Source organism: Gracilinanus agilis, chromosome 3 (assembly GCF_016433145.1).
Source record: "Gracilinanus agilis isolate LMUSP501 chromosome 3, AgileGrace, whole genome shotgun sequence".
Taxonomy (NCBI): Eukaryota; Metazoa; Chordata; class Mammalia; order Didelphimorphia; family Didelphidae; genus Gracilinanus; species Gracilinanus agilis.
In genome coordinates, this window is record NC_058132.1 from 578,335,383 (window position 1) to 578,359,729 (window position 24,347).

Genomic DNA, 24,347 nt, shown 5'->3' on the forward strand with positions numbered 1-24,347 from the left:
TCCCCCTGGTTCTCTTTGTGCCATCATCGCTCATATTCTCTAAGGTCTGGTCTATTAATTCCCCATACTGTTGCATATCTATGATCTCTCATGTTATATAAGTATGTAATTTCTTCCAGTTTGTCTACAAATATGATACAGAGTTCTCTTAAGATGCAAAATTCCTCATGAGGCAATATGGTAAAGTGAAAAGACTGCTGCATTTGCATCAGGACCTGGTTTCAAAATCTGCTGTTACTTAATAACTGTGTGACCTTTAAGCAAGTCACCTTATGTTTCTTTGTCTCAATTACCTCATCTATAAAAGAAAAGATTTGATTAAATGATCTATAATAGTGATGGCAAATCTTTTAGAGAGCAAGTGCCCAACCTGCAACCCTCACACCACATATGAGCCCTCCACCTTACCCAAGACAGGGGAGAGAGGAAGCCCTCCCATTGGGCTGCTGATGAGAGAAATGTCCTCAAGCATGCATAGAGATGGGGAAGGAAGCAGCTCACTCTGGCATACTCTAGCATGCATGTCATTGGTTTGTCAACACATATCTATCAATAAGGTAAGGTTCTCTTCCCTCAATCCTGCTGCCCCTTAAAAGCTACCACATTCTCTTTCCTGTCATGGCCAATAAGTACTTCCCCAGTCACTGGTGCTATTCCTCCCCAACTACTCACTTGTCTCTGGGTATTCAATATGCAGCTCTTTAGTCAGCTTTAGACTTGTTGCAAAATATATATTTGCCTAATTATCTGACATACAGCAACTAGTAGGACACTGAGGCTCACTACTACTGTTGGGTAATGCCATCCAAAGTAACTGTACCTTAAAATGAATGTTATTAATTCTATAACTAAACACAGAGAGTCCTGATCTTGTGGCCTAAAACTAAAGAGTCTGGATGTCCTACTTTATTCACATAATTTGGCTGACTGAAATGACTTTTGCCAAGAGAGACACAAGAATTACATGAACACAATTAAAAACACTTTTCACACAAATAAAATCAGATCTGCACAATTAGAAAACTATTAACTGCTTATGGATATGATGAGCTAATATAATAAAAATGACAATTCTACCTAAATTAATTTCCTTATTCAGAACCATTCTAATCAAACTAACAAAAATTATTTTAAAGAACCAGAAAAAATAACAAAGTTCATCTGGAAGAACACAAGGTATCAAGGGAATTAAAGTAAAAAAATGTGAAGGAAGGGGCCTAGCAGTATCACACATCAAAATGTATTATAAAGCAATAATTACCAAAACTGTCTTGTACTAGCTCACAAAGAATGGTAGATCAACAGAATAAATTAGGTACACAATCTATAGAGTTAAATGACCTTAGCAATCTTACATATCTTTGTATATTTCATAGAACCTACCAGATAGTGGGAAATCAACTATTTCTGAAGGAGTAAATGAATGGATACAATAAATCAGTGTATGCTTAGGTTTAAAAAACAATTGGAAAAACAATGTTTATTTCATATATAAGTTTTTATGTCAAAATATATTAATTAGGGATCATATTATTCTAAATAATTAAAACATGGAGGCTTTGCAGTCTTTCCCAAAGCAACCTCACACCAATTTAAAGAATAATGAATGACACTCCATGAACAAAAAGGACAGATTTTTTTATTAATTGGCTAGCCCTCAATTATACAGAATTTTGACTTTGGAGAATAAGCATTCCACTAAAATCTCAGAAAGATGAGATTTCGTTATACTTGATGTTTTGAAGGTATGATAAGTAATCATAAAATTATGTTACCTATTATCCATGTTTCACATGTAGGGAAAATTCCCTTCAAGAAGTATCTTCAAGAAAATGCCTAACAAACTTATTGTTCCTATTCCTTTATCAATATTGTCTTTTAAGTCTTTTGAGATATATGATTAAACACATAAGTGAATATCTAAGCAGTCAGGGAATATGTCAAAATAATATTCATCCATCTGTACAGATAAAGGATAAATGAAAGTGAAATGGGCCTATGTAAATAAGAAAATCAGAGAGAATGAGAATCTAGAATTATAACTGCCTTTTGAGATTACTCTGGACTATGTAAAATTACTATTCAAAGGTCTTACATTTTTTTTAGCATAGTCCAAATAATTCCTACATCTAGCTTTTAGGAGACTGATGTTTAAAACAAACTACAGAATATGCAAGTTGAACATAAACTTAATAAGGTGTCTGACACTCTAAAAAGTTAAGATTAGAACACATAATTGGGCAAATCATTAAATATAATGCAAGTTCCAATAACCAAGTCCCCCAAACTGAGCAACTTCTGATAATTAACAAGATGTTGGTCAAATCTTCCTAAACTTGGAATTGCCTAATTATATCTTGCCATTTTAGTTGTCCTGTAAACTGAAATTAAATTTGTATATAAGCCGAGCCAAATCAGTTTCTATATCCTTGGAGCAAAAAATGGATGAGTGTTAATTTAAAATATGTTGAATGGCTTTTGTGGTAGAATTACATATAATTATTATCCATAAGAAATTATAATGTTTCAAAGCCAGCAGTATGCTTTTTGACTTTAAGGCTCCCTTCGATTAAGAGGTAAAGGAAAGAATGAAAAATATTGCTGAGAGAGATAAGGAAAAAATATTTTTTTCTGAGTTAGATATCTCATTCTTATTCCAAAATAAGGCAAGCAAACAAGATAGAGGGGAAAACTTTATTTCAAGTTTGTCTCTATTTCTATAGAGAATATTAAAAGGGAGAAGAGTAGATAACAGAATCTGCTGCTGCATCACCTGAATTGTGTAAGAATAAGTCAATGGCCATGGCTTAAGTATCAATTAGCTAATGAATAGTAGCTCCAGCTGAGAGTTCTGAGGAGTTTAAAATTCAATGCAAGTTCAAAAGGTAGAACAGAAAGTCTCTTTTCTAACAAAAGGCTACGGGTTTAACTTTTAGAGTGTTTCTTCTCCAAAAGTATCTGTCATCCCCTTCCTTGCAAACTAGTTACAAATTCCTATAATTTGTTAATAAAGAGCTGATAGGTCAAAAAGGAACAGATATTTCTAAATTTCTCCAAGGCAACAGTATGAATGAGAAGATCAAAGGCTACACAGTTCCATCTAGTGGAAAACCAATCACACTGCAAAGTACAATAAGAATATATACCTGTGTATGTATGTATAAATATATGCATATAAATATACATATGTTTTTATATACATACACAGACGTATGCCTATACACACACAAATACACTATATATAATTATAAAAAAAACTACAAATCTTAAATTCTTGCATTTATAAGATGGGGAAGATTTTTATTTCATGTGCATATAAAGGGAAAGATAAACAAATACACACATTGGAGCTAGAGAAAGGGAAGAGAGGCAGCATGGAGTGGTGTATAGAGGGCTAAGTCTGGAGTTTAAAGTTGTACCTCTCATACATAATAAATATGTAATTTGGGCAGCTCTAACACTATTAAATGCCAGTCTGCATCTGAAGAGGCAGTTTCTACACCAGAAATTCTCTAAACTTCTACACTGATTTAATCACACTTAATTTCTCCCAAACTCTCTTAGACATATACTTTTTTGTATATATAAGTATATTAACATTACAATACCTCAGGAATTCCAAAGGGAAACTTGGAAAAGGAAGAATAACAATAGAACAATTATTTAAATAGCTAGGTGGCTTTGTTCTTGCTCTTTCAACTATAAATAAATAAATAAATGACAAAATGACTGCCATTCAACCAAAACATAATGTGGGAGGAATAAAAGTTATCAAATAAATGGGCTGCTCTAGGGCTAAAGAGTCAGCTCTGTAATATTTCTTAAAACTGACTCCTCCCCAATACTGTTGTTGCTATTACTTCAGTACTACCTACCAAGACAATAGACAATGACTTTTCATTGATCTTGCCATCCCCATTTTCTCCCCATTTACATTCATTTCTTCATACTGTTGCTAAATTAGTCTTCCTTTTTTCCCAGAGTACCCCTATACTTTTCATCTCTGAGCCCCTAAGAAGTGTGCCCTTTTCATAGCAGATACTAATTTCTTGTAGACTAATTGAAAAGTTTGGGAGAACCTTAAGTAGAATCATATTTTGAGACTCATTTAAGGATCCAAACCAATGCTCTTGTTTCAAGTCAGCCAGTAAGAGTGAAGAAAAACCCAAAGACAGGGGGTGAAGAGCCAGCCCTGACAGGACAAGGTCCCCACTGAAGATCCTGACAGCTGGAAAACATTTCAATAAGAATACTGATTATTCCAATTCTGTTAGAACTGGTGGCTATCAGTTGTGATATTGGTGGTCAGTAGAGAGTTTGGATAAGACAGGCAGATCTGAGATTCAGCAGTTTAGAGATGGAAATTAAATCCATGGGAGTGGCTGAGATCACCAAAAGAAAGAGTACTGAGAGAGAAAAAAGTCCAGAACTGAACCACCTGTGTTAAGAGGGCATGACCTGGAAAAAAAAATACAAGGAGATAGAGAAGGATGGGGCAGATGAACAGAAGTAAAACAAGGAGAGACTTATCCCCCGAACCTAGAAACAAGTCAATATCAAGGAGGAAAGAGTGGTCAACAGTTTCAAAGACTCCAGAGAAGACAAAGAGAAAGAGGATTTGCAAAAGAACTAAATCATAAGTAATTTGGAAAAAGCAGTTTCAGTAAAATGATAAAAATTTTAAGGGGCTAAGAAGGAAGTAGGAGGAGAGAAAGTAAAGATACTTATTGTCTAAGGCATTTTAGAGGCGTTTAGCTCCCTTCCTTTTCTGCCAATTGAGTTCATTCTACAGAATTTATCAGGCAGTATTTTATCGTAGTTTTCAGTTCATGAATTGACTTCTATCTCTACTAACCTGTAAGCTACATAAGGACAAGAACAATGTCTCAACTAAAACTCATCCTTCTTCAGTGCCCAGCAGAGCACCTTACCAGATAACTAATCATTTAATAATTGAATTCAAGTGAAACTGAATCTTATGCTCTGAAATGCTTTCCCCAAAATGGTGATGAATTTGCTCTACTAAACCAACTGACTTGCCCCTTAGGACCAATTGCATGCATTTGTACAGTAGGTAGAAGGAGTAAAAACTCTAGCTGGTATAAGTTAAACTAATTTAACCACAGAAACAATAAAAGCATGATCATAGTCTTAGCATAGTCCTCTAGCCAAAGAAGCCAAAAAAGCATTGACATTATACAGGTAACAAAAAAAAAAAAATCCACAAAGAGGAAAAATTTTAAAAGTCAAAAGAATAATGACTAGGAATAGGTTGGACATGAAAAAATGAATTTGTCAAAAATAGTATGATTTATTTATTCAAACTATGGAGCATTCTCTGCAAAGACATTCAGGATGCTTTGTCATAGTAGTCATATAAAATCATATTAGACAAAATAATCAAGAATAAGTTTTGAGAAATATCCTCCTTCAGAAGGGGAGTAAACAGTTGACCTCACAGGTCTTTTTTAGCTCTTATCTGTATGATTTAATAAAATGTTAACGGACATCAGTGAGAATCTTGGCAACGGTTCACAATGGGACAGATGGCCTCTGAACTCCCTTTAAACTCTTAAGATTCTATGAACAATATAGTATTTAATATTTAGACAGACTTTCTCCTCTATCAGTCTCAAGGTACTTAAATGTCAATGATACAAATAATAACAATTCTGTATGATACTATACTTTATAAGTGAAAGATTCAAGTAAAATGTGACACAAAATTAAAAGGAAAAGAATTTTAACTAATTATACTAGTAAAGAAAGCAAAAAATAGTTAGACTCTTAAAAACTCATAGGTGATCTATTCCAATCTCTACCTGAAATATGAATCGCCTCTTAAAATTACATCAATAAGTGTTCATTCCATCCTCAGTCTTCTTAAACACCTCCAGTGATGGGGAACTCACAATCTAAGAGGAACTCATTGCATTTTCAGAGAACTTTAACTGTTAGGAAAGATATTCTTAGGGTGAACCCCCCCCAAAGGAAAAAAAAATCTATACCCCTATAATTTCCACCCACTCAGTGGTTCTAGTTCTATTCTCTGGGACATAAACTTAATCATTTTACCAAAGGGAAATGAATTTGGCCCAGCAACAGCTATAGTTATCATCTTTTGGGAAGATCTTGACAAGATCTGGATCTTGAAAAGATCAACCTTCCCAACCTCCCATCTCCACTTCTACCTCTGATTTCATTCCATGCCAAAATATGCCCCTTTAATCCCTTTCTAATCTTTAATCTCTCCTGAAACCTTAGTCCTTTTCTAATGGCATTTTTTAAAAATCTTCACTAATACTGTCTTTACAGTTAATTATCTCACACATCTCCTCTACTATACAGATATAACTACTATAAAAGTGATCTATATTCATTGTCACAACTTCCTCAACTCTCACTTATATTTCAACCACTTGCAATCTAGTTTCCAATCTAGCTACCCAACTAAAACTGCTCTTGCAAAGTTGAACAATTATTTTAATTGTCAAATCCAATAGTCTTTTTCACTGACCTCATTCTTCTTGATCACTATGCAGCATCTGTCACTGCTGACCATGAACTTTCAAGGGGTTTTAATTACACAGATGAAAACGCCCTGGTTATCTGGTCTGACCTCATCTTCTGTTGCTGGATCATAAGCTATATCCTGCTCTTTATATGTAAGCTATTCAAGTTTTAAATTGCACTTAGACTTTCAGGACAACCTATTAAAACCAAGGTCCTATTGAGAGACCTCTTGTCTTTTTAAACTTCTGTCACTTGGTGATTTCATCATTTCCCAAGTGATCAGTTATGACCCCTCTACACAAGATTCCTAAAAATATTTATCTATCTTTCACTGCTCTCCTCTGTCCCCACCTACATTACTCTGATTACTTACTATTTCCTACATGGATGTTACAAAAGTATCTAAAACTCAGCACTTCAAAACAGAACTATCTTTCACCCTATAGCATCCATCATTTCCTGGTTTCTTTTGAGCGCATTGTCAATTTCTAGTCAATTAAATTAATAATTTTGAAGTTATCCTCAACCCCTCACTTATTTATATTTCTCATATCCAATCAAGTTGCTGAATTTTTTAGATTTACCCTCCACAATATCTCTAAAAGTTGTTCTCTTCTCTCTGTCCACACAGCCACCACTCTAGTTTAGGCCTTCATTACCTCTCTAAGGTTCAATAGTCTCCAATGGAAAATTTCCTATCTACCCTAGTTTTAGAAAGTATAACTTTCCAAATAAGAAAAGTATGCAAAGACTTTAATGATACCTGAGGGTCAAGTTTACTTCCCCAACTTTTACAATTATTTTTGACAGTTCTTATAACAGATAACCTTTCTTATCCATCAACAGAGGCTTGTTTCTTTCCTTTATTGTCATTTTTTATAAATATTCACCAAAAGAGAATGGATAGCTAATGCTGTATGGTTTTGAGCTTTTAAATAAGTTCCAATTATGAGCCTCAGAAGCTTAGCCTCCATTTGCTGACTTTTTATAAAGTCTCATTTGTAGTTTGCATTATTTACAATAGCATATACTTCACTTAGAGCAGCCATACCTTGTTGTCTTCCCAATAAAGTGCAAAACATTCATCTCCTGGTTTCCACATTCTTCCACATTCCACAGGAAGAGAAGGTTCCAATACTTTTTCTGGTTTGATTGGCCCAGACCTCCTTTTGGGTCCACTATTATAAAATAACATTTTATCATCAAAGGCTGGAGCCCCAGTGGATCCTGCAGATTTAATAGGTCCAACTCGTCTTCCTTTCATTGGAACTTCAACCTCTCCATTTGGTACACCACTGAAGCCATCAGTTCTAACAGAATTGGAATAATCAGTATTCATATTGAAATGTTTCTCATTTTTCATACCACTAAAGGCTTCATTATTTATTGTTCGTGTTTTCCTTTCATATAACTGATCAGGATTTGAGATTTGGTTTTCCCTTTTCCCACGTTTTTGATTATTGTGGTCTATGGTTTCTTGAGGAAGTGGGTTTTCTTTTGCCTCCAAGTAAGATGAACCTTTGCCTGATCTATTTTGCATAGAGTTATCTCTTTTTTTAAAAGCACCATCATTCTGGTGAGAAGTTGAAGGATATGCAATATCTTTAATTCTGTCATTTCTAGCATAAGGTCTATCACACTTAATTCTTTCTTCTGTCCATGCTTCATGTATCACAGAAGAGCTCTGTCTTTCAGGACCTCTGCTCCTAGATAACCCACTGTTTTCTAAAATTTGTCTTGAATTTTGGGCATCCCTTTGAAAACGAGGAGGTTTTTCATTCCTTGGTTGTCTGGTATCATTTCGAGGAAGATGTCTTGGTTGATTATAGTCTTTGACTCCATTTTGTTCATTATTCAATAGTCTATGTTGTCCCTGATGGAGTGGCTGAGACTGTGATTTGGATTCTAAAAAGTAAAAGGGTATCACATTAATATCACACAAAGGCATATACTCATGGATACTATTACATACTTGGTACACAAATGTACTGAATAAAATAGTCCATACATTAGTGAACATGAATTATGATTAATCTTCCTACATTTTATACTCCTAAAATAAGAATGATGTTTTAAATTTTAAATTTATAATTAACCACAGGTGAGCAAATATGAACAAAGGCATGGACCATGCAAAACAGTGGATAATCAAAAAGTCATTTATATTTGGCTTTCTTTTTATACTTACATTTGAACACAGGCAAGTCTGCTGCTCTGGGAACTCACTTAAAAAGAAACAATTAATGAAATCATATTATGAAAATATAACTTGTGTAGTGCTATATGAAGCTGTCCAGTTTTTCCCCCATCTTGAACTCTGTTCATCTACTTCCAAAAATCCATTCCATGATGGAAACAGCCTCTTTTACATATATAAAAAAAGTAAAACTATATAAAGATATTGATTCTCAGTTCAGGTAATCTGACTAGCTAATTTCAAAAGGTCTCATTTAACTCTATAATTCTATGGTCATAAATATTTAGTTTGCAAAAGATTACTTCTAATTAGCCACATAAGAGTAGTGCATATGACACTTCAAAGCAAGGAATTAAGCAACAATAAGAAAGGGGACTATCAACAAAATGAATAAGCAAGATACTATATAGTCTATCAAATGTTAAATAACACTTGAGGAATAAACAGTTTAGAAATCAATCCAGAACCTAAAATTAATGTTCAAATTCTGGGAGCTTTCTATTTCAGATCAATATACAATTTCATTTAATAATTTCTTAAAATATAAGGCTATTTTAGAATTAGCATTATAAATTGTGTTACTAGTATTTTGAATTCAACAATATAAATGTTATGTTATTTTTAATTATGGCAGAGTAGACATTCAAAGTAATTTTAAACAAAGATATTGATTTCTTAGGTTTCCTTTTATGTTTTTGTTTTAATATAAGGGATATGTGAACTGCTGTAAATTTTTTTTTAAGTGATAATGCTATTGAAGTGGTATGTAACTTTTAGAAAGGGACTGCTCGGGTAGACAGTATTCAAGCAGAATATTCTCAACATTCTCCTTCAAAAAACTTTAAGATAATGTGTCCAATTGAATTCTGGAACAGCATATCCAACAAAAAGTCAGAGAAAGAAATTTTTCGAGCCCAAAATAACTTAAGAGGATAGAATGAGAGGTCTATGACACTGGGATGGGACCTGGCCCAAGCCAAAGTGCAGCCACAACACCAACTATAGGGCATTATAGAATGTGTGATAGAAACAAGAGCACTTTGGGGAGCTCTCACCACCCAGATATGGTAAGGGCATTGGACAACTCATTAGAAAGAAATTGTTGGGGACCTCTGGGGTAGCACTGGACTTAGGACTAGGTACTATTTGGCAACACTTTTGCCTATTACATGGTTCCTGTTCACAATTCCAGAGCAGAAAAGAGCCCTAATTCTTGTGGTTACAAGGGAATAGGCCTTCTCCCTGGGTAAGGACGAGAGGCAGACTAAGAAAGCAGTGATTACATCTCTCGCAGGATCACACCACCTTAGACATACAGAAAACTTACAAACCTCTAGAAGAAGATGCGAAAATAGCAAAACAAAAAAGCCTGAGCCTTGGTACAATGACCTCCACCCCATTTCACCACCTTCACAGAATCCAACTCTAATATCAATTTCAAAGACAAGAAATAACTGGGAAGATGAGCAAACAACAAAAAGAACCTAGTCATAAAAAACTATGATATGACATGATAGTTCAAGATTCAAACTAAGAAGTCAATAATGCCATGAAAACATCTACAAGCAAAGTCTCAAACAAAAAACCACATATTGGACACAAAGCTAACAAGAATTCCTGAAAGAACTAAAGAAAGAAATTTTTTCAAATAGCAAAAAATGATATTAGAAAAAAGAGTGGTAGAGGAAAAATTGGGAAAAGAAATGATCACTGCAAGAAAATTATGAAAAGAGAATTAACAGCTTGGTAAAAGAGGAATAAAAAAATGCTAAAGAAAATAACACCATAAAAATGGTTTAATGGTAAAATAGGTACAAAACTTCACTGAAGAAAAAAAACTTCTTAAAAAGTAGAATAAGCCACATGAAAAAGGAAACACAAAAGCTCGATGAAGAAATAATTTCTTAAAAATTAGAATCAGCCAAGTGGAAGCTAATGACTCCATAAGACTTCAAGAAATCATAAAACAGTAAGAATAATGAAAAAAACAAAAGAAAACGTAAAATAATTCATCAGAAAAAAACTGACTTGTAAAATAGTTCCAAAAGCGATAATTAAAAAATTATTGGACTACCTAAAAGCTGTGACCCAAAAAGCAGCATAGAAATTACATTTCAAGAAATTACAAAAGAAAGCCACACTGATATCTTAGAATCAGAGAACAACATAGAAGTTTACTGAATCCACCAATCACCTCCTGAAAGAGATCTCAAAATGAAGACTCCAAGGAATATTATAGCCAAATTCCAGAGCTCACATCAAGGAAAAAAAATACTAAAAGTAACTGGAAAAGAAATAGTTCAAATATCATGGCATCACAGTTATATATCTTGTGTTATACAAGATTTAGCAGAGAACTTAAGAACATGATATTCCAGAAGACAAAAGAGCTACGATTACAACCAAGAATGATATACCCAGCAAAACTGAGTATAATCCTTCAGGGAGGAAAAATAGGTATTAAATGATATAGAGGAATTCCATACATTCCTGAATGTAAAGACCAATGCTAAATAGAAAACTTGACATTCAAACATAAGATTCAAGAAAAACATAAAAAAAGGTAAACAAGAAAGAGATATCATTAGGGACTCAATAAGATTAAACTGTTTATATTCCTAAATGGGAAGATAATACAGATAACTTCTAAAAACTTTGTCATTATTATAGAAGTTGGAAGATGTCCACATAGACACTAGGCACAAGAGTGGGTTGATTATGTTGAAATCTCAAAAAAAAAAAAAAAAAAAAAAAGCAAATGTATGAAAAAAAAGGATACCCTAAGAGAAGGGAAAGAAGGAATGAGGAAATCATCTCATATAAAAGAGGAAACATGCAGGAAGGTTTTTACAGTAAGCAGGAAAATGGAAGAGGAGAGCAACTCTTGAAACTCACTTTCATCTGACCTAGCTCATAAAGGAAAGAATATATATACATACTCAGTTGAGAAGAGAAATCTAACTTACCAAACAAGGAAGTAGAAGAGGATGAAGGGGGCAAGAGAAAGGGGTGGGAGAATGATGAGGGATACAGGTTGAAAGGAGGCAGTGCTCAAAAGTAAAACAAACTTTTAAGGAGGGATAGGGTTAAAAAAAGAGAGCGATACAGAAGGATAAAGAGAAGAAAACAGGATAGAGGGAAATAAGTAATCATAACTGTTAATGTGAATGGGATGAACTCATTCATAAAAGAGAAGTGTCTAGAAGAATGGATTAAAAACCATGTTAATTGTTTACAAGAAACATATTTGAAAAAGAGAGACACAAGTTAAAATGAAGGGCTGGAGTAGAATATATTATGCTTCAGCTCAAGTTTAAAAAAAAAAAAAAAGCAAAGGTAACAACCATGTCAGACAAAGCAAAAGTAAAAATAAATTCAATTGAAAGAGATGTGCAGGGAAACTACATCATGCTAAAGGGTATCAGAGAAAATGAAGTACAACAAGTTTCTCTGACAAAGACCTCATTTTTTAAATATAAAGGGAACTGAGCCAAATGCATAAAAATAAGAACCAGTCTCCAATTGATAAATGGTCAAAGAAATAGAAGCAATTTTCAGTACAAATCAAACCTATTAATAATCATATAAAAATGTTCTAAGTCATTATTGATTAGAGAAATGCAAAATAAGTCCACCAAAATCCACTTCACACCTATCAGACTGGCTAACATGATAGAAAATGAAAATGGCAAATGCTAAAGGGGATGCAGAAAAACAGAGACACTAATATACTGTTGGTGGAATTGTAATCTGTTCCAACCACTCTGGAGAACAATATGGAACTATGCCCAAATGGCTATAAAATTGTATATACCCTTTGACCCACCAATAATATTACTAAGTCTTAAAACCCAATAGATCAAAGGAAAAGGTTCTATAAGTACAAAAAAAAATTTATAGCAACTCTTTCTAATAAGGTAGCAAATAATTGGAAATTATGAGGATGCAGAATGACTGAACAAACTGGAATAAGATTATGGTGGAATTCTGTTCTACTATAAGAAATGATAGAAAATGATGCAAAATAAAATAAGCAGAACCAAAAGAACATTGTACATGGTAATAGCAATACTGTAATGATAATCAATTGTGAAAGTCTTAGCTAGTCTAATCAATACAATGATCTACAGCAATTCCAAAAGATTTAGGACAAGAAATGCTATCCACCTCCAGAGAGAGACCATCTAATGAACTCTGCATGCAGACTGAAGCTTATTATCCCTTTATTTTTGTCTCTTTTTGCCAGCTAAGCTAATATAGAAATGTTTTACATGACTTAGCATGTAAATTGAGTATCATATTGCTTGCTTTCTCAATGGGTAAGGGAGAAGTTAAAAGGAAAGGGCAAATTTGGAACTCAAAATTTAAAAACACTAAATTTAAAAATTACATAAAAAAGAAAGGACCTGTTTGAAGAACTAATGACTGCAAATGTCTTATGCTTAATATTCACTCAATATTTTTGATGATATTGTTTATCAATTCATGAATGAATGAATGAATGAATGGAGCTAATGGGAATAAAGACTTTAAGAAACATTAAGAGTAAAAAATATTAAGAAAAGATTATCCACAAGAATAGGATAAGAAAATGTTGCACAGGACCCAGTCTTTCCAAGTTAGACCCATAGTACAGGATCAGAGAGTTAGAGCTCAGAGGGACTTCAGAAACCATTGAGATCAACTTTCTCATTTTCTAGAAGAGAACTGTGTCCAAGAGAGATTAAGTGACTTACGTAGTGAGTGATTTTAAACTAGGTCTTCATGACTTCAAGTCTAGCACTCTATCCATTATGTAATAATGCCTCTTTCATTCATATCTTTAGAAAACAACTAGTTCTATGTTTCAACAATATTATAAATCTCTATCACCAAATTATCACCAAAAAGAACACTCATTTAGGAAATGTTAGATTCTCCACCACAGCTCTATGATTGTCAACAAATTATTTACCTTCTCTATGCCTGGTTTTCTTCCATGAAATAAGACTCTTTTCCTTTTTTCACAGTTATGAAGAGTAAGCACTCAATAACAATACAATGTTGAAATTAAAGAGGACTAGGAAGTGACCCAAGGAAATAACACTATACAACAATGCACAGGCATCTCTCTGGATACAGGCAGCTTTTCTTCAAATATGAACATAATACTATGATACTTGAACTTCGTTCTTGCAACTCCACATAAAATCTCACAGCCTTTGCATTAAAGTGAAATTTGACAATCCTTGAAATACTCAATATCATAAAATAGAAAGAGGATGATACCATCTTAGGATCCAAAATATAAATCAGCATAGTACTGAAACAAAAACCATTCCCCTGAAACTGATCTGATTCCTGGGGTCGAATTTTGTATACTTCAGTTTTCTAAAGTATTTGCTCAATCAATTAGCTTGATCCAAGCTCAATAAAGAAAATAATTCCTCAAAAACTCAATACTGATTTGACCCTTGGTTTCAATTACATAACCTTTTGCTATATTTAAATTTTAATGTCTATTAAGATTCCTGATAGATATGAATGCTATTCCAGAAGTCTGCCATAAAGCAAAATAAAAATAATGCAAAACAGGCTCTTAAGCTGAGTGAATATATCCTCTGTAGCAACTCAAATATTTTTAGTACATGCATTGTTCATATTCCAAACAAGCCAAAACATATCCCGAATAGCAAAAAAAATGAATTCTAATATAATTGATATTAAGGATTAGAATAAGGCAAATAGTCAAAAGACAAAATCATCATTTGAACAAAATTATGTCTTCAATATAAATCTTTTTAAAATGTTAACAACTGGCTTCCCTTTTTTGCAGTAGCCAATGGTTTGACGATTCAATATACCATTAAAACCTCCTAATAAATTTCAGACTACATAATCCAGGAGTATACTTGAGTCTGGAAAAATTAATTTTAAACTCTGATGGAAAATCCAAATGAGTTTTTTCTTTTAGAAGATACATAAACAGTGCAGCTTAAAAAAAAACCTCTTAAATGTTATACACACAAATTCACACATACACTTTATACACACACACACACACACACACACACACACACACACACACACACATACTTTAGAGCAAAGTTTTTAAAGCTAAGGTCCATGAACTTATTGAGTTTTTAAAAAATATATTCTGATAAATTTTTTCAATATAATTTGTTTCCTTTGTAATCCTATGAATTTTATTCTATGTATTTAAAACATGATCATGAAAGAGGGTCCATAGGCTTAAATTGACTGCCAAAGTATTCTAGGATACATAAGATCATAATATTCTGCTTTAAAAAACATAGAACCATCTGTCTGTAGACTTTGAAGAATGATTTAACAAGTGCTCAAAACTCTTGACAAAAAAAAATAGCTCTTACTAATGAATTTTTTATGTAACAAACATGACAAAAGACTTCTTAATTGCCAAATCTACTGGCCTTTTCTTAACCCTCATCCTTCCTGACCTTCTTGCAACCTTTGATGTGTCTCTTACACTCTTTTCTGAAGGTTTTCATGACAGTGCTCTCTCCTAATTCTCCTACCCACCCTTTTGACTATTCCTTAGTCTTCATTTTTAGATCTTCATCTAAGTCATACTCACAAATCATGCCCAACATTCTGGCCTGTGCCCACTTTTCTTTTCATTCTATACTATCTAATTTGGTGATGCCAACAGCTCCTTGAAAATAGGAACTGTCATTTGCCCTTCTTTTATCCTTGGCACTTAGCATGCAAGCCTTTAAAAATACTTTTTCATTTGATTTTATAAGATTTAATGACCTATGTAAGAACTGGCCCTGGTCTTAGTTTTACACATGAAACCACAGAAAAGCAAAGAACTAAAATTTCCCTTTAATTAGACCCATCAAAACATTATCATTAACCACAGAAGTTAAAGGATTTTCCTATAAATTTTGCAGATACTGATTCTTAGAATCATCAATAAAATCATGTATTAAATAGCTCTATTCAATACCACAAGAGGCAGATTTAAAGTATTAGTAGGTATCCAGTGTTCAAAGAACAAATCCAACTATCAAAAAAAAATAAAAATCTCCAACCCTAACTGATTAGAGAAATGAAAATTAAAGCAATGATCATTGGATTGCAAAGATAATCAAAAAAACGAAAATGATAAATGTTGCAGGGACTACAGGAAAACACGCATACTGACTGCACTGTTGCTAGACCTGCAAATAGGCACAATCATTCTGGAAACCAATTTGGAATTATACACAAAAGGCTACTCACCAATATACACCCTTTGTTTGCTCCAGCTATACAACTATTAGTATTATGCTAAAAACAGATCTAAGAAAGAAGAAAAGATTGCACAGGTAGAAAAATATAGCAGTTCTTTTTGCTAAGGCATAAGCCTGGAAACCGAAGGAAAGACAATTGAAGAATAAGCTAAGGTATATAAATATGATAGAATACTTATTATAAAAATGAGAAAATAGATGATCACAAGGAGATACACAAAGACATAAATAGACTGATGCAGAGTGAAATAAACAGAATCAGAATGATAAGTTATATTATAATATCACTATTAAAAATGAACAATAAAGAAGACATTTATAAACTGATGAAGAAATGAGTAGAAGCAGAGGAATAATTCACAAAGTAACAATACTGTGTAGGGTAGGAAATTAGGTGGCACAGCAGATAGAGTGCTAGACCTGAAAGACCTGAGTTCAAATGCAAACTCAGAAACTTAACAGTTCTGTGACCCTGGGCTAATCACTTAATCACTATTTGCCTCAGTTTCCTTTGCTATAAAATTGGAATAAAAATAGCATCTACGTACCATGGTAGTTGGGAGGATCAAGTAAAATGCTATTCATAAAATGCTTTGTAAACCTTAAAGTACTATACAAATGTTAGTCATCATCACTATTATCATTATTATAGTCAACTTTGAAAGCTATAAAAACTCAAATCAATACAATGACTACCCATGATGAAATATACTATCCACTTTTTGGCACAGAAATGATATATTTAGGGCACAGAATGAGATACATATTTTTATATACAGTCTATGAAGAAATTTGTTTTGCTTAACTGCATATTTGTTTCAAAAAATGTATTTTCCCCCCCAATGGAATTGAGAAAATAAATTTACATTCATTCAAAATATTTTTGAATTCTTTTAATGAGAGGTATATGTGCTATAGATAAGGAATGTTGTACACACCTTCAAATGAGGTAAATGAATTACTAGTTTTGCTTAATTGATTTACTTTGTTACAAAAAGCTCTCAAGGAGTTGGAGAAACCTATAAAAGTTTGTAATATAAAGACAAAATGTCAATAAAACTAAAAACAAATATATTTAAAAGCCTTTTATCAAGCTTTATCAGCATCTGATTTGACACAACTAGTCATCTCTTCCTACATATTCTCTTTTGTTCTTTGGATTTTGTGATACTGCTGTTTCTGATTTCTCCTAACTAGCTGATCTCTTCTCTTCCTTATTCTTTGCTGAATCATTATGCATTTTTGGTGTGATTTAGCTGTAAGTTAAAGTCTCAGTAGAAGGCAAAAAGTACTAGATAAGAATTTGCTTCAGAACATACACTTTTGGCTGCTATTCTAATTATAGAAATGTTTCTAAAAGATACAGAAATGTCTAAAACTTGATTTGATATTATATATTAAAATAATAGTCTAAGACAGTTATTCATGAAATGAATCCATCTGACACATATCAGTGCAATAAATGTTTAAAGTACCCACCTTAAATTCTACTTTGAGCAAGTATCATGTTTAATGTCCTAATTTATATAATGTTTTTTGCCATGTCTCAGAAAAGCCTGAATGGTGGCATATATTTGCTATTGTCACAATTTCTATATTTAAAAAGATGTTCTCAACTTCCTGCCCATTTAGAAGCTGATCTACCTAACCAAAAAAACAATGTTGGTTTCAGAATCTGGTATTTATAAACAGCAACTATAGCTGGATAAATCTATAATGATAAACAATCTGAATCCCCTCTGATCCTGTTTTCAATATGTTCTTCCTTCTAATCTCCACACCTGGCCTCATTCCCTTCTCTTCAGAGTTCAGCTCAGTTGCTACCTCCTACAAGAAGCCTTTACTAACAAATATACTGGATTGGTTTGTCATTTATTTTTCTAGCTCATTTTACAAACAAGGAAATTGAAATAAACAGGGTTGGACAACAACTTTACCTACTATAAACTTTCATAGTTTATTAACATTCTTATGCATCTAACTTTCTATTCTGAATTCCTTACTTGTGTATATTTTATCTCTATGTACAAATCATAAACTAAAAGCAGGGACTCTACCTTATTTATCTTAGTATTTCTGATACTATCTAGGTAAGTGCTTTTTCTCCTAGAATGTTCACTTAAATGTATATTTTTTATTTAAATGAATGAATCAATACTCCCAGGATTCCTGAAAAAGCATTTAGGTTTCATCAACATATTTAAAATTCACAAGTGTTATACAGTTAAATTAATTTGGGAAACACATAACAGTGATAGGGGACTTCAATTTTCCAAACATATGCTAGCTTAGCCAAAATTTAAACAGATATTAATTTCCTGGTTTACTTCAAATGGAAAAAAACAGACCTATAAAATGCTAATCAAGACATGGTTCTTGATAATAAAGAATAATTGGTGATTACAGTAGAAATAATGGCCATGTTGGCAGAATATGAACACTCTTAAGAATTTGTGATATAAAACAAGAAAACCAGGCAGAGACATGGACCCTAGATCGTTGGAGGTCAAATTTCAAAGGCATAAAATCACAACTAATTGCACAAGAGAACTCAATAATAGGTGAGATGGGATGAAATTTAAAGATGCAAAGAGAGGCAATTCTCACATGGAAGAGAAATAATTCTCTAAAGAGAAGGATATAAATACATAGGAATCTACCAACTAACATACTTTTTTTCAAAAAGGAGGGAAAAACTACCAAAATAAGTTATGAAAACTGAATAAAAGACATCACGCCCTCCTATAAGAATTGTCTCCTAAGCACCAATACTCAGAATGAACTGAATTGTATATAACAAACAACAAAAAAGTCAATTTTAAAGGTCACTGGGAAAATAAAGAAACTAAAATAAGGGACAAAGATGCTATTCAAATAGAACAACAAAAGAACAATAATAGAACAATGAAGAGAACCCAGAAAAACATAATAATGAATTTTCTGGGTCTAAGAAAATGACTTCTGGATTTTAAAGACAAGAATGAAAATTACTAATAGGGAATTGAAGTCCAAAATAAGCAGGAAGTATTTAAAAAGCATCCTATTACCCTAGAAGAGTTCAAGTTGCTGGTCTCAGATGAACTGTGTATCAAGGTATTGAAATAAGTGGCAATTCTATACTTGTTGAGTCACTGATGTTTGGAACATCATGGAGAATGGAGAAGATGTTCCAGGACTAAGGAAAGGCAAAAGGACAAAATGTTTTCCTGAATTAAAAAAAGGAGAGGGGGGGTATAAATTATAGTTTTAGATTTCTGGGAAGAAATCTAGAATATATGGATAGTAACTATATAGAAAATGAAGTTGATCACAAAGACATGACTTCATAAAAAAATTATTCATGCTAATTAACATTATTTCCCTTTTTTCTTTTAAACAAGGAAATGGCTGAGTAGCTAAACAAAGTAAATCATTAATAGTACAATATCAACTTATAAGTCTCTATCAGAATGTGCTGGTAATCATTGTCCTTCATCCTATATGATTTTTATTAATGACTTAAAGAAAGAAATAATATGCTTACCAAACTTATAAATAACAAAAAGCAAGGAGAGATAACTTCATGTTGGATGAAGAGTCAAAATAAAACATGAGCTAGAATGTGGGGCCAAATGAAATAAGAGAAAATTTAATAAGAATAAGTGTAAAATATTACATTTTATTTTTTTAAATGATCTTCCAAAGTATAAGAAAGGAAAAGTATGGCTTGGATGTTAGCCTATCTGAAAAATATTTTAATGTTTTAGTAGATTCTAACCTCCGTGCATTAGTAGTGTTGATATACAAGCGAAAGAAGCTAATACATAATATTGGGCTACATTAGGAGGGACATAATATCCAAAATTAGAGAATTAATTAGTTCTGAAGTATTCCATTAAGGTCAATTTCTATCTGGAATATTGTTCGGTTTTAGGCATCACATTCTTTAAAACAGCATTTTATTTTTATCATTTTTCCCTAATTACAAATGAAAAAAAATTTTAACACTTTTTATTTTAACACTTTCTCTCCCTTTCTCCCATCTCCTCACACTCCCTAAAACAGTAAACAATCTAAGCACAGATTTTACATGTACAATCATATAAAACATTTTCCCATATCAGTCCTTTTGTGGAAGAAAACTCGAACAAACAAAAAAAAATGAAGAAAGTGAAATATGGTATGCTTTTCTCTGGATTCAGATTATCTCTGGAGGCAAATGATATTTTTTCATGATTCCACTTTTCAAGAATATCTTAGATAATTTTATTTCAGATAATATCTAAGTTCTTCATAGTTGTTCATCGTACTGTGAACAATGTTCTCCAAGTCCTGCTAACCAAACTCTGCATCAGTTCATATTAGCCTATCAAATTTTTCTTCCAGTCCTTTCCTTAGGATTGTTTGAAAGTCCTCCTATTTCAATTAATATCTATTTTTTCCCCTAAAGTGTTATACTCAGTTTTTCTAGGTAGATGATTCTTGGCTGTAATCCTAGCTTCTTTGCCCTATGGAATATCACATTCTAAACCTTCTGATCTTTTAATGGAGAAGCTGTTAAATCTTCTTATCCTGACTGTGGCTCCACATTATTTGATTTCTTTCTCTTTGACTACTTGAAATATGTTCTCCTTGCCCTAGGAGTACTAGAATTTGACTACAAAATTCCTGGGAGTTTTCATTTTGGGATCTCTTTTAGGAGGTGATCAGTGGATTCTTTGAATTTTCATTTTACTCAATGGTTCTAGAATCTCAAGGCAAGGAAATTTCCTTGGCAATTTCTTTCAGATACTTCAAAAAATTTTTAATTCTCTCTTGGATCTATTTTCCAAATCAATTGTTTTCTAATGTGATATTTCACAATTTTCCTATTTTTGAGAAATTCTTGACTTTATTTTATTGTTTCTTGATGGCTCATAGGATTGTTAGCATCCACTTGCCCAATTCTAATTTTTAAAGAATTAGTTTCTTCAGTGAGCTTTGTAAAACTTCCTTTTCAATGTAGTCAATTCTACTTTTTAAAAGACTCTTTCTTCAGTGAATTTTGTACCTCTTTTACCATTTGGCTAAATCTGCTTTTTAAATATATCTTCTCTAGAGTATTTTTGTCTATTCTACCATTTGACCTATTCTGTTTTTGAAGGTGTTATTTTCTTCAGTATTTTTGTGTCTCTCTCTTACCAAGTTATCAGCTTTATTCCCTATTCTTGAACTCTAATTTCCACCCCAATTTTTCTCTACCTCTCTTATTTGATTTTTTTATCTATTTTATTTGGGATTAATTTTTGCATTTTTAGAAAAATTTTCCATGGTTACATAATTCATGTTTTTATTTTACCGTTCACTCTTCAAACTACACACTCAAAATAGAAAAAGGTAAGATAGTCCTTGATTTCAAGAAGTTCATATTTTAATGGGGGAGAAAACACATATGGAAGGTTTCAGTTACAAGTAGGATGGAAAAGTCCCATGGTCCTTAGGGTGTAGCAGTAAAGCCTCTAATTTAATGTTATTCCAACTGATGGAATGATATCAGTTTCTGACACTGAACCATTTAAAAAACAAAAACACTTCCCTTTCATCTTAGAATCAGTACTGTGTTTTGTTACCAAGACTGAAGAGCAGTAAGGAGTAGGCATTGGGGGTTAAATGACTTGCCTAGGGTCACAGAGATAGGAACTATCTGAAACCAGATCTGACAAGTACACTATTCTGTGTTTCTTCATTTACTTATAGTTTCCTTCTTTATATTCAAGTCCTTCACCCATTCTGAATTTATCTTGATATAGGGAGTGAGATGTTGATCAAAACCTAATCTCTCCCATATTGTTTTCCAATTTTCCCAACAGTTTTTGTTAAAATAGTGGATTTTTTGTCCCAAAAGTTGGGCTCTTTTGGTTTATCATACACTGTCTTGCTGATGTCACTTACCCCAAGTCTATTCCACTGATCCTCCCTTCTATCTCTTAGCCAGTACCATATTGTTTTGATGACTGCTGCTTTATAGTATAGCGTAATATCTGGTACTGCTAAGTCACCTTCCTTCATGTTTTTTTCATTATTTCCCTTGATATTCTTGATCTTTTGTTCTTCCAAATAAACTTTGTTATTGTTTTTTCTAATTGAGTAAAAATCTTTTTGGTAGTTTGATAGGTATGGCACTAAATAAGTAAATTAATTTGGGTAGAATGGTCATTTTTATTATGTTAGCTCGTCCTACCCATGAGCAATCAATATTTTTCCAATTGTTTAGATCTAGTTTTAATTGTTTGGAAAGTGTTTTGTAGTTATGTTCATATAATTCCTGTGTTTGTTTTGGTAGCTAGATTCCTAAGTATTTTATATTGTCTAGGGTGATTTTAAATGGTGTTTCTCTTTCTACCTCTTGTTGCTCTAATGTGTTGGAAATATACAGAAATGCTGACGATTTATGTGCATTTATTTTGTATCCTGCAACTTTGCTAAAGTTGTCGATTATTTCTACAAGCTTCTTAGTTGATTCTCTAGGATTTTTTAAAGTAGACCATCATATCATCAAAGAGTGATAGCTTAGTCTCCTCATTGCCTATTTTGATACCTTCAATTTCTTTTTCTTCTCTAATTGCTACTGCTAGTATTTCTAGTACAATGTTAAATAATAGAGGTGATAATGGGCATCCTTGTTTCACACCTGATCTCATGGGAAAAGCTTCTAATTTATCCCCACTGCATATGATGCTTCTTGGTGGTTTGAGATATATGCTGTTTATTATTTTTAAGAAAGGACCTTCTATTCCTATACTTTCTAGTGTTTTCAGTAGGAATGAGTGTGGTATTTTATAAAAGGCTTTTTCAACATCTATTGAGATAATCATGTGGTTTTTGTTGGTTTGCTTGTTGATATGGTCAATTATGTGGATGGTTTTCCTAATGTTGAACCATCCTTGCATTCCTGGTATAAATCCCACCTGATCATGATGAATAACCCTCTTGATCACTTGCTGTAGTCTTTTTTCTAGTATTCTATTTAAGATTTTTGCATCTATGTTCATTAAAAAGACTGGTCTATAATTTTATTTCTCTGTTTTTTATTTACCTGGTTTTGGAATCAGTAGCATATTTGTGTCATAAAAGGAATTTGGTAAGACTCCTTCTTTGCTTATTATATCAAATAATTTGTATAGTATTGGGACTAATTGTTCTTTGAATGTTTGATAGAATTCACTTGTGAATCCATCAGGCCCTGGCGATTTTTTCTTAAGGAGTTCTTTGATGGCTTGTTCAATTTTTTTTTTCTGATATTGGGTTATTTAAGTATTCTATTTCTTCTGCTGTTAATCTAGGCAATTTATATTTTTATAAATATTCATTCATATCACCTAGATTGCTAAATTTATTGCCATATAATTGGGCAAAATAGTTTTTAATGATTGCCTTAATTTCCCTTTCATTAGAGGTGAGGTCTCCCTTTTCATCTTTGATATTATTAATTTGGTTTTCTTCTTTCCTTTCTTTTATATTAGATTGACCTGTACTTTGTCTATTTTATCTGTTTTTTCAAAATACCAGTTTCTAGTCTTATTTATTAATTCAATAGTTCTTTTATTTTCAATTTTATTAGTTTCTCCTTTGATTTTTAGTATTTCTAATTTAATTTTCATCTGTTTGTTCATTTTCTAGTTTTTTAAGTTGCATGCCCAATTCATTAACCTCTGCCCTCCCTAATTTGTTAATATATGCACTCAGTGATATAAATTTTCCCCTTAGAACTTCTTTGGCTGCATCCCATAGGTTTGGGTAAGATGTCTCATCATTGTCATTGTCTTCAATGAAATTATTAATTGTTTCTGCGATTTATTCTTTCACTAAATTATTTTGGAGAATCATATTATTTAATTTCCAATTAGTTTTTGGTTTGCCTCTCTATGTATTCTTACTAATAACTATTTTTATTGCATTATGATCTGAGAAGGTTACATTTATTCTTTCTGCTTTTTTGCATTTGTTTGCCATGTTTCTATGCCCTATTACATGGTCTATCTTTGTGAATGTTCCATGTGCTGCTGAAAAGAAGGTGTATTCCTTTTTGTCTCTATTTATTTTTCTCCATATATCTATTAACTCAATTCTTTTCTTTAAGGGACACAACAAGTTTAATCAATTTATATCCCAAGAAGAAAAGAAGGTATTGGCAAATATTAAACATTGTTATTACCAACAGGGTAACTAGAAGAAGTTTACATAAAGGGAACAGGGACAAACTGTATAGGATGAAATGCCAAGCAAAAATAAATAAATAAATAAATGAATGAATATATATGTGTGTGTATATATACACACACACATATATTCATTTATTTACATATATATATATATATATATATATATGTAGGTATAAATATATACAAAACTGGGGGGGGGGG

At 32.5% G+C, this 24,347-nt stretch overlaps 1 protein-coding gene across 2 annotated transcripts in view; it reads right to left on the minus strand.

Annotated features, from left to right (window-relative positions):
* The window catches only part of TDRD3 (tudor domain containing 3), a 142,682-nt gene that overhangs the window by 48,817 nt on the left and 69,518 nt on the right, over window positions 1-24,347 (minus strand). For both annotated transcript variants that reach the window (XM_044670602.1, XM_044670601.1), the window contains one exon: window positions 7,565-8,418. In XM_044670602.1, the coding sequence (XP_044526537.1) occupies window positions 7,565-8,418 (854 nt within the window). The remainder of the gene's footprint in view (window positions 1-7,564; window positions 8,419-24,347) is intronic.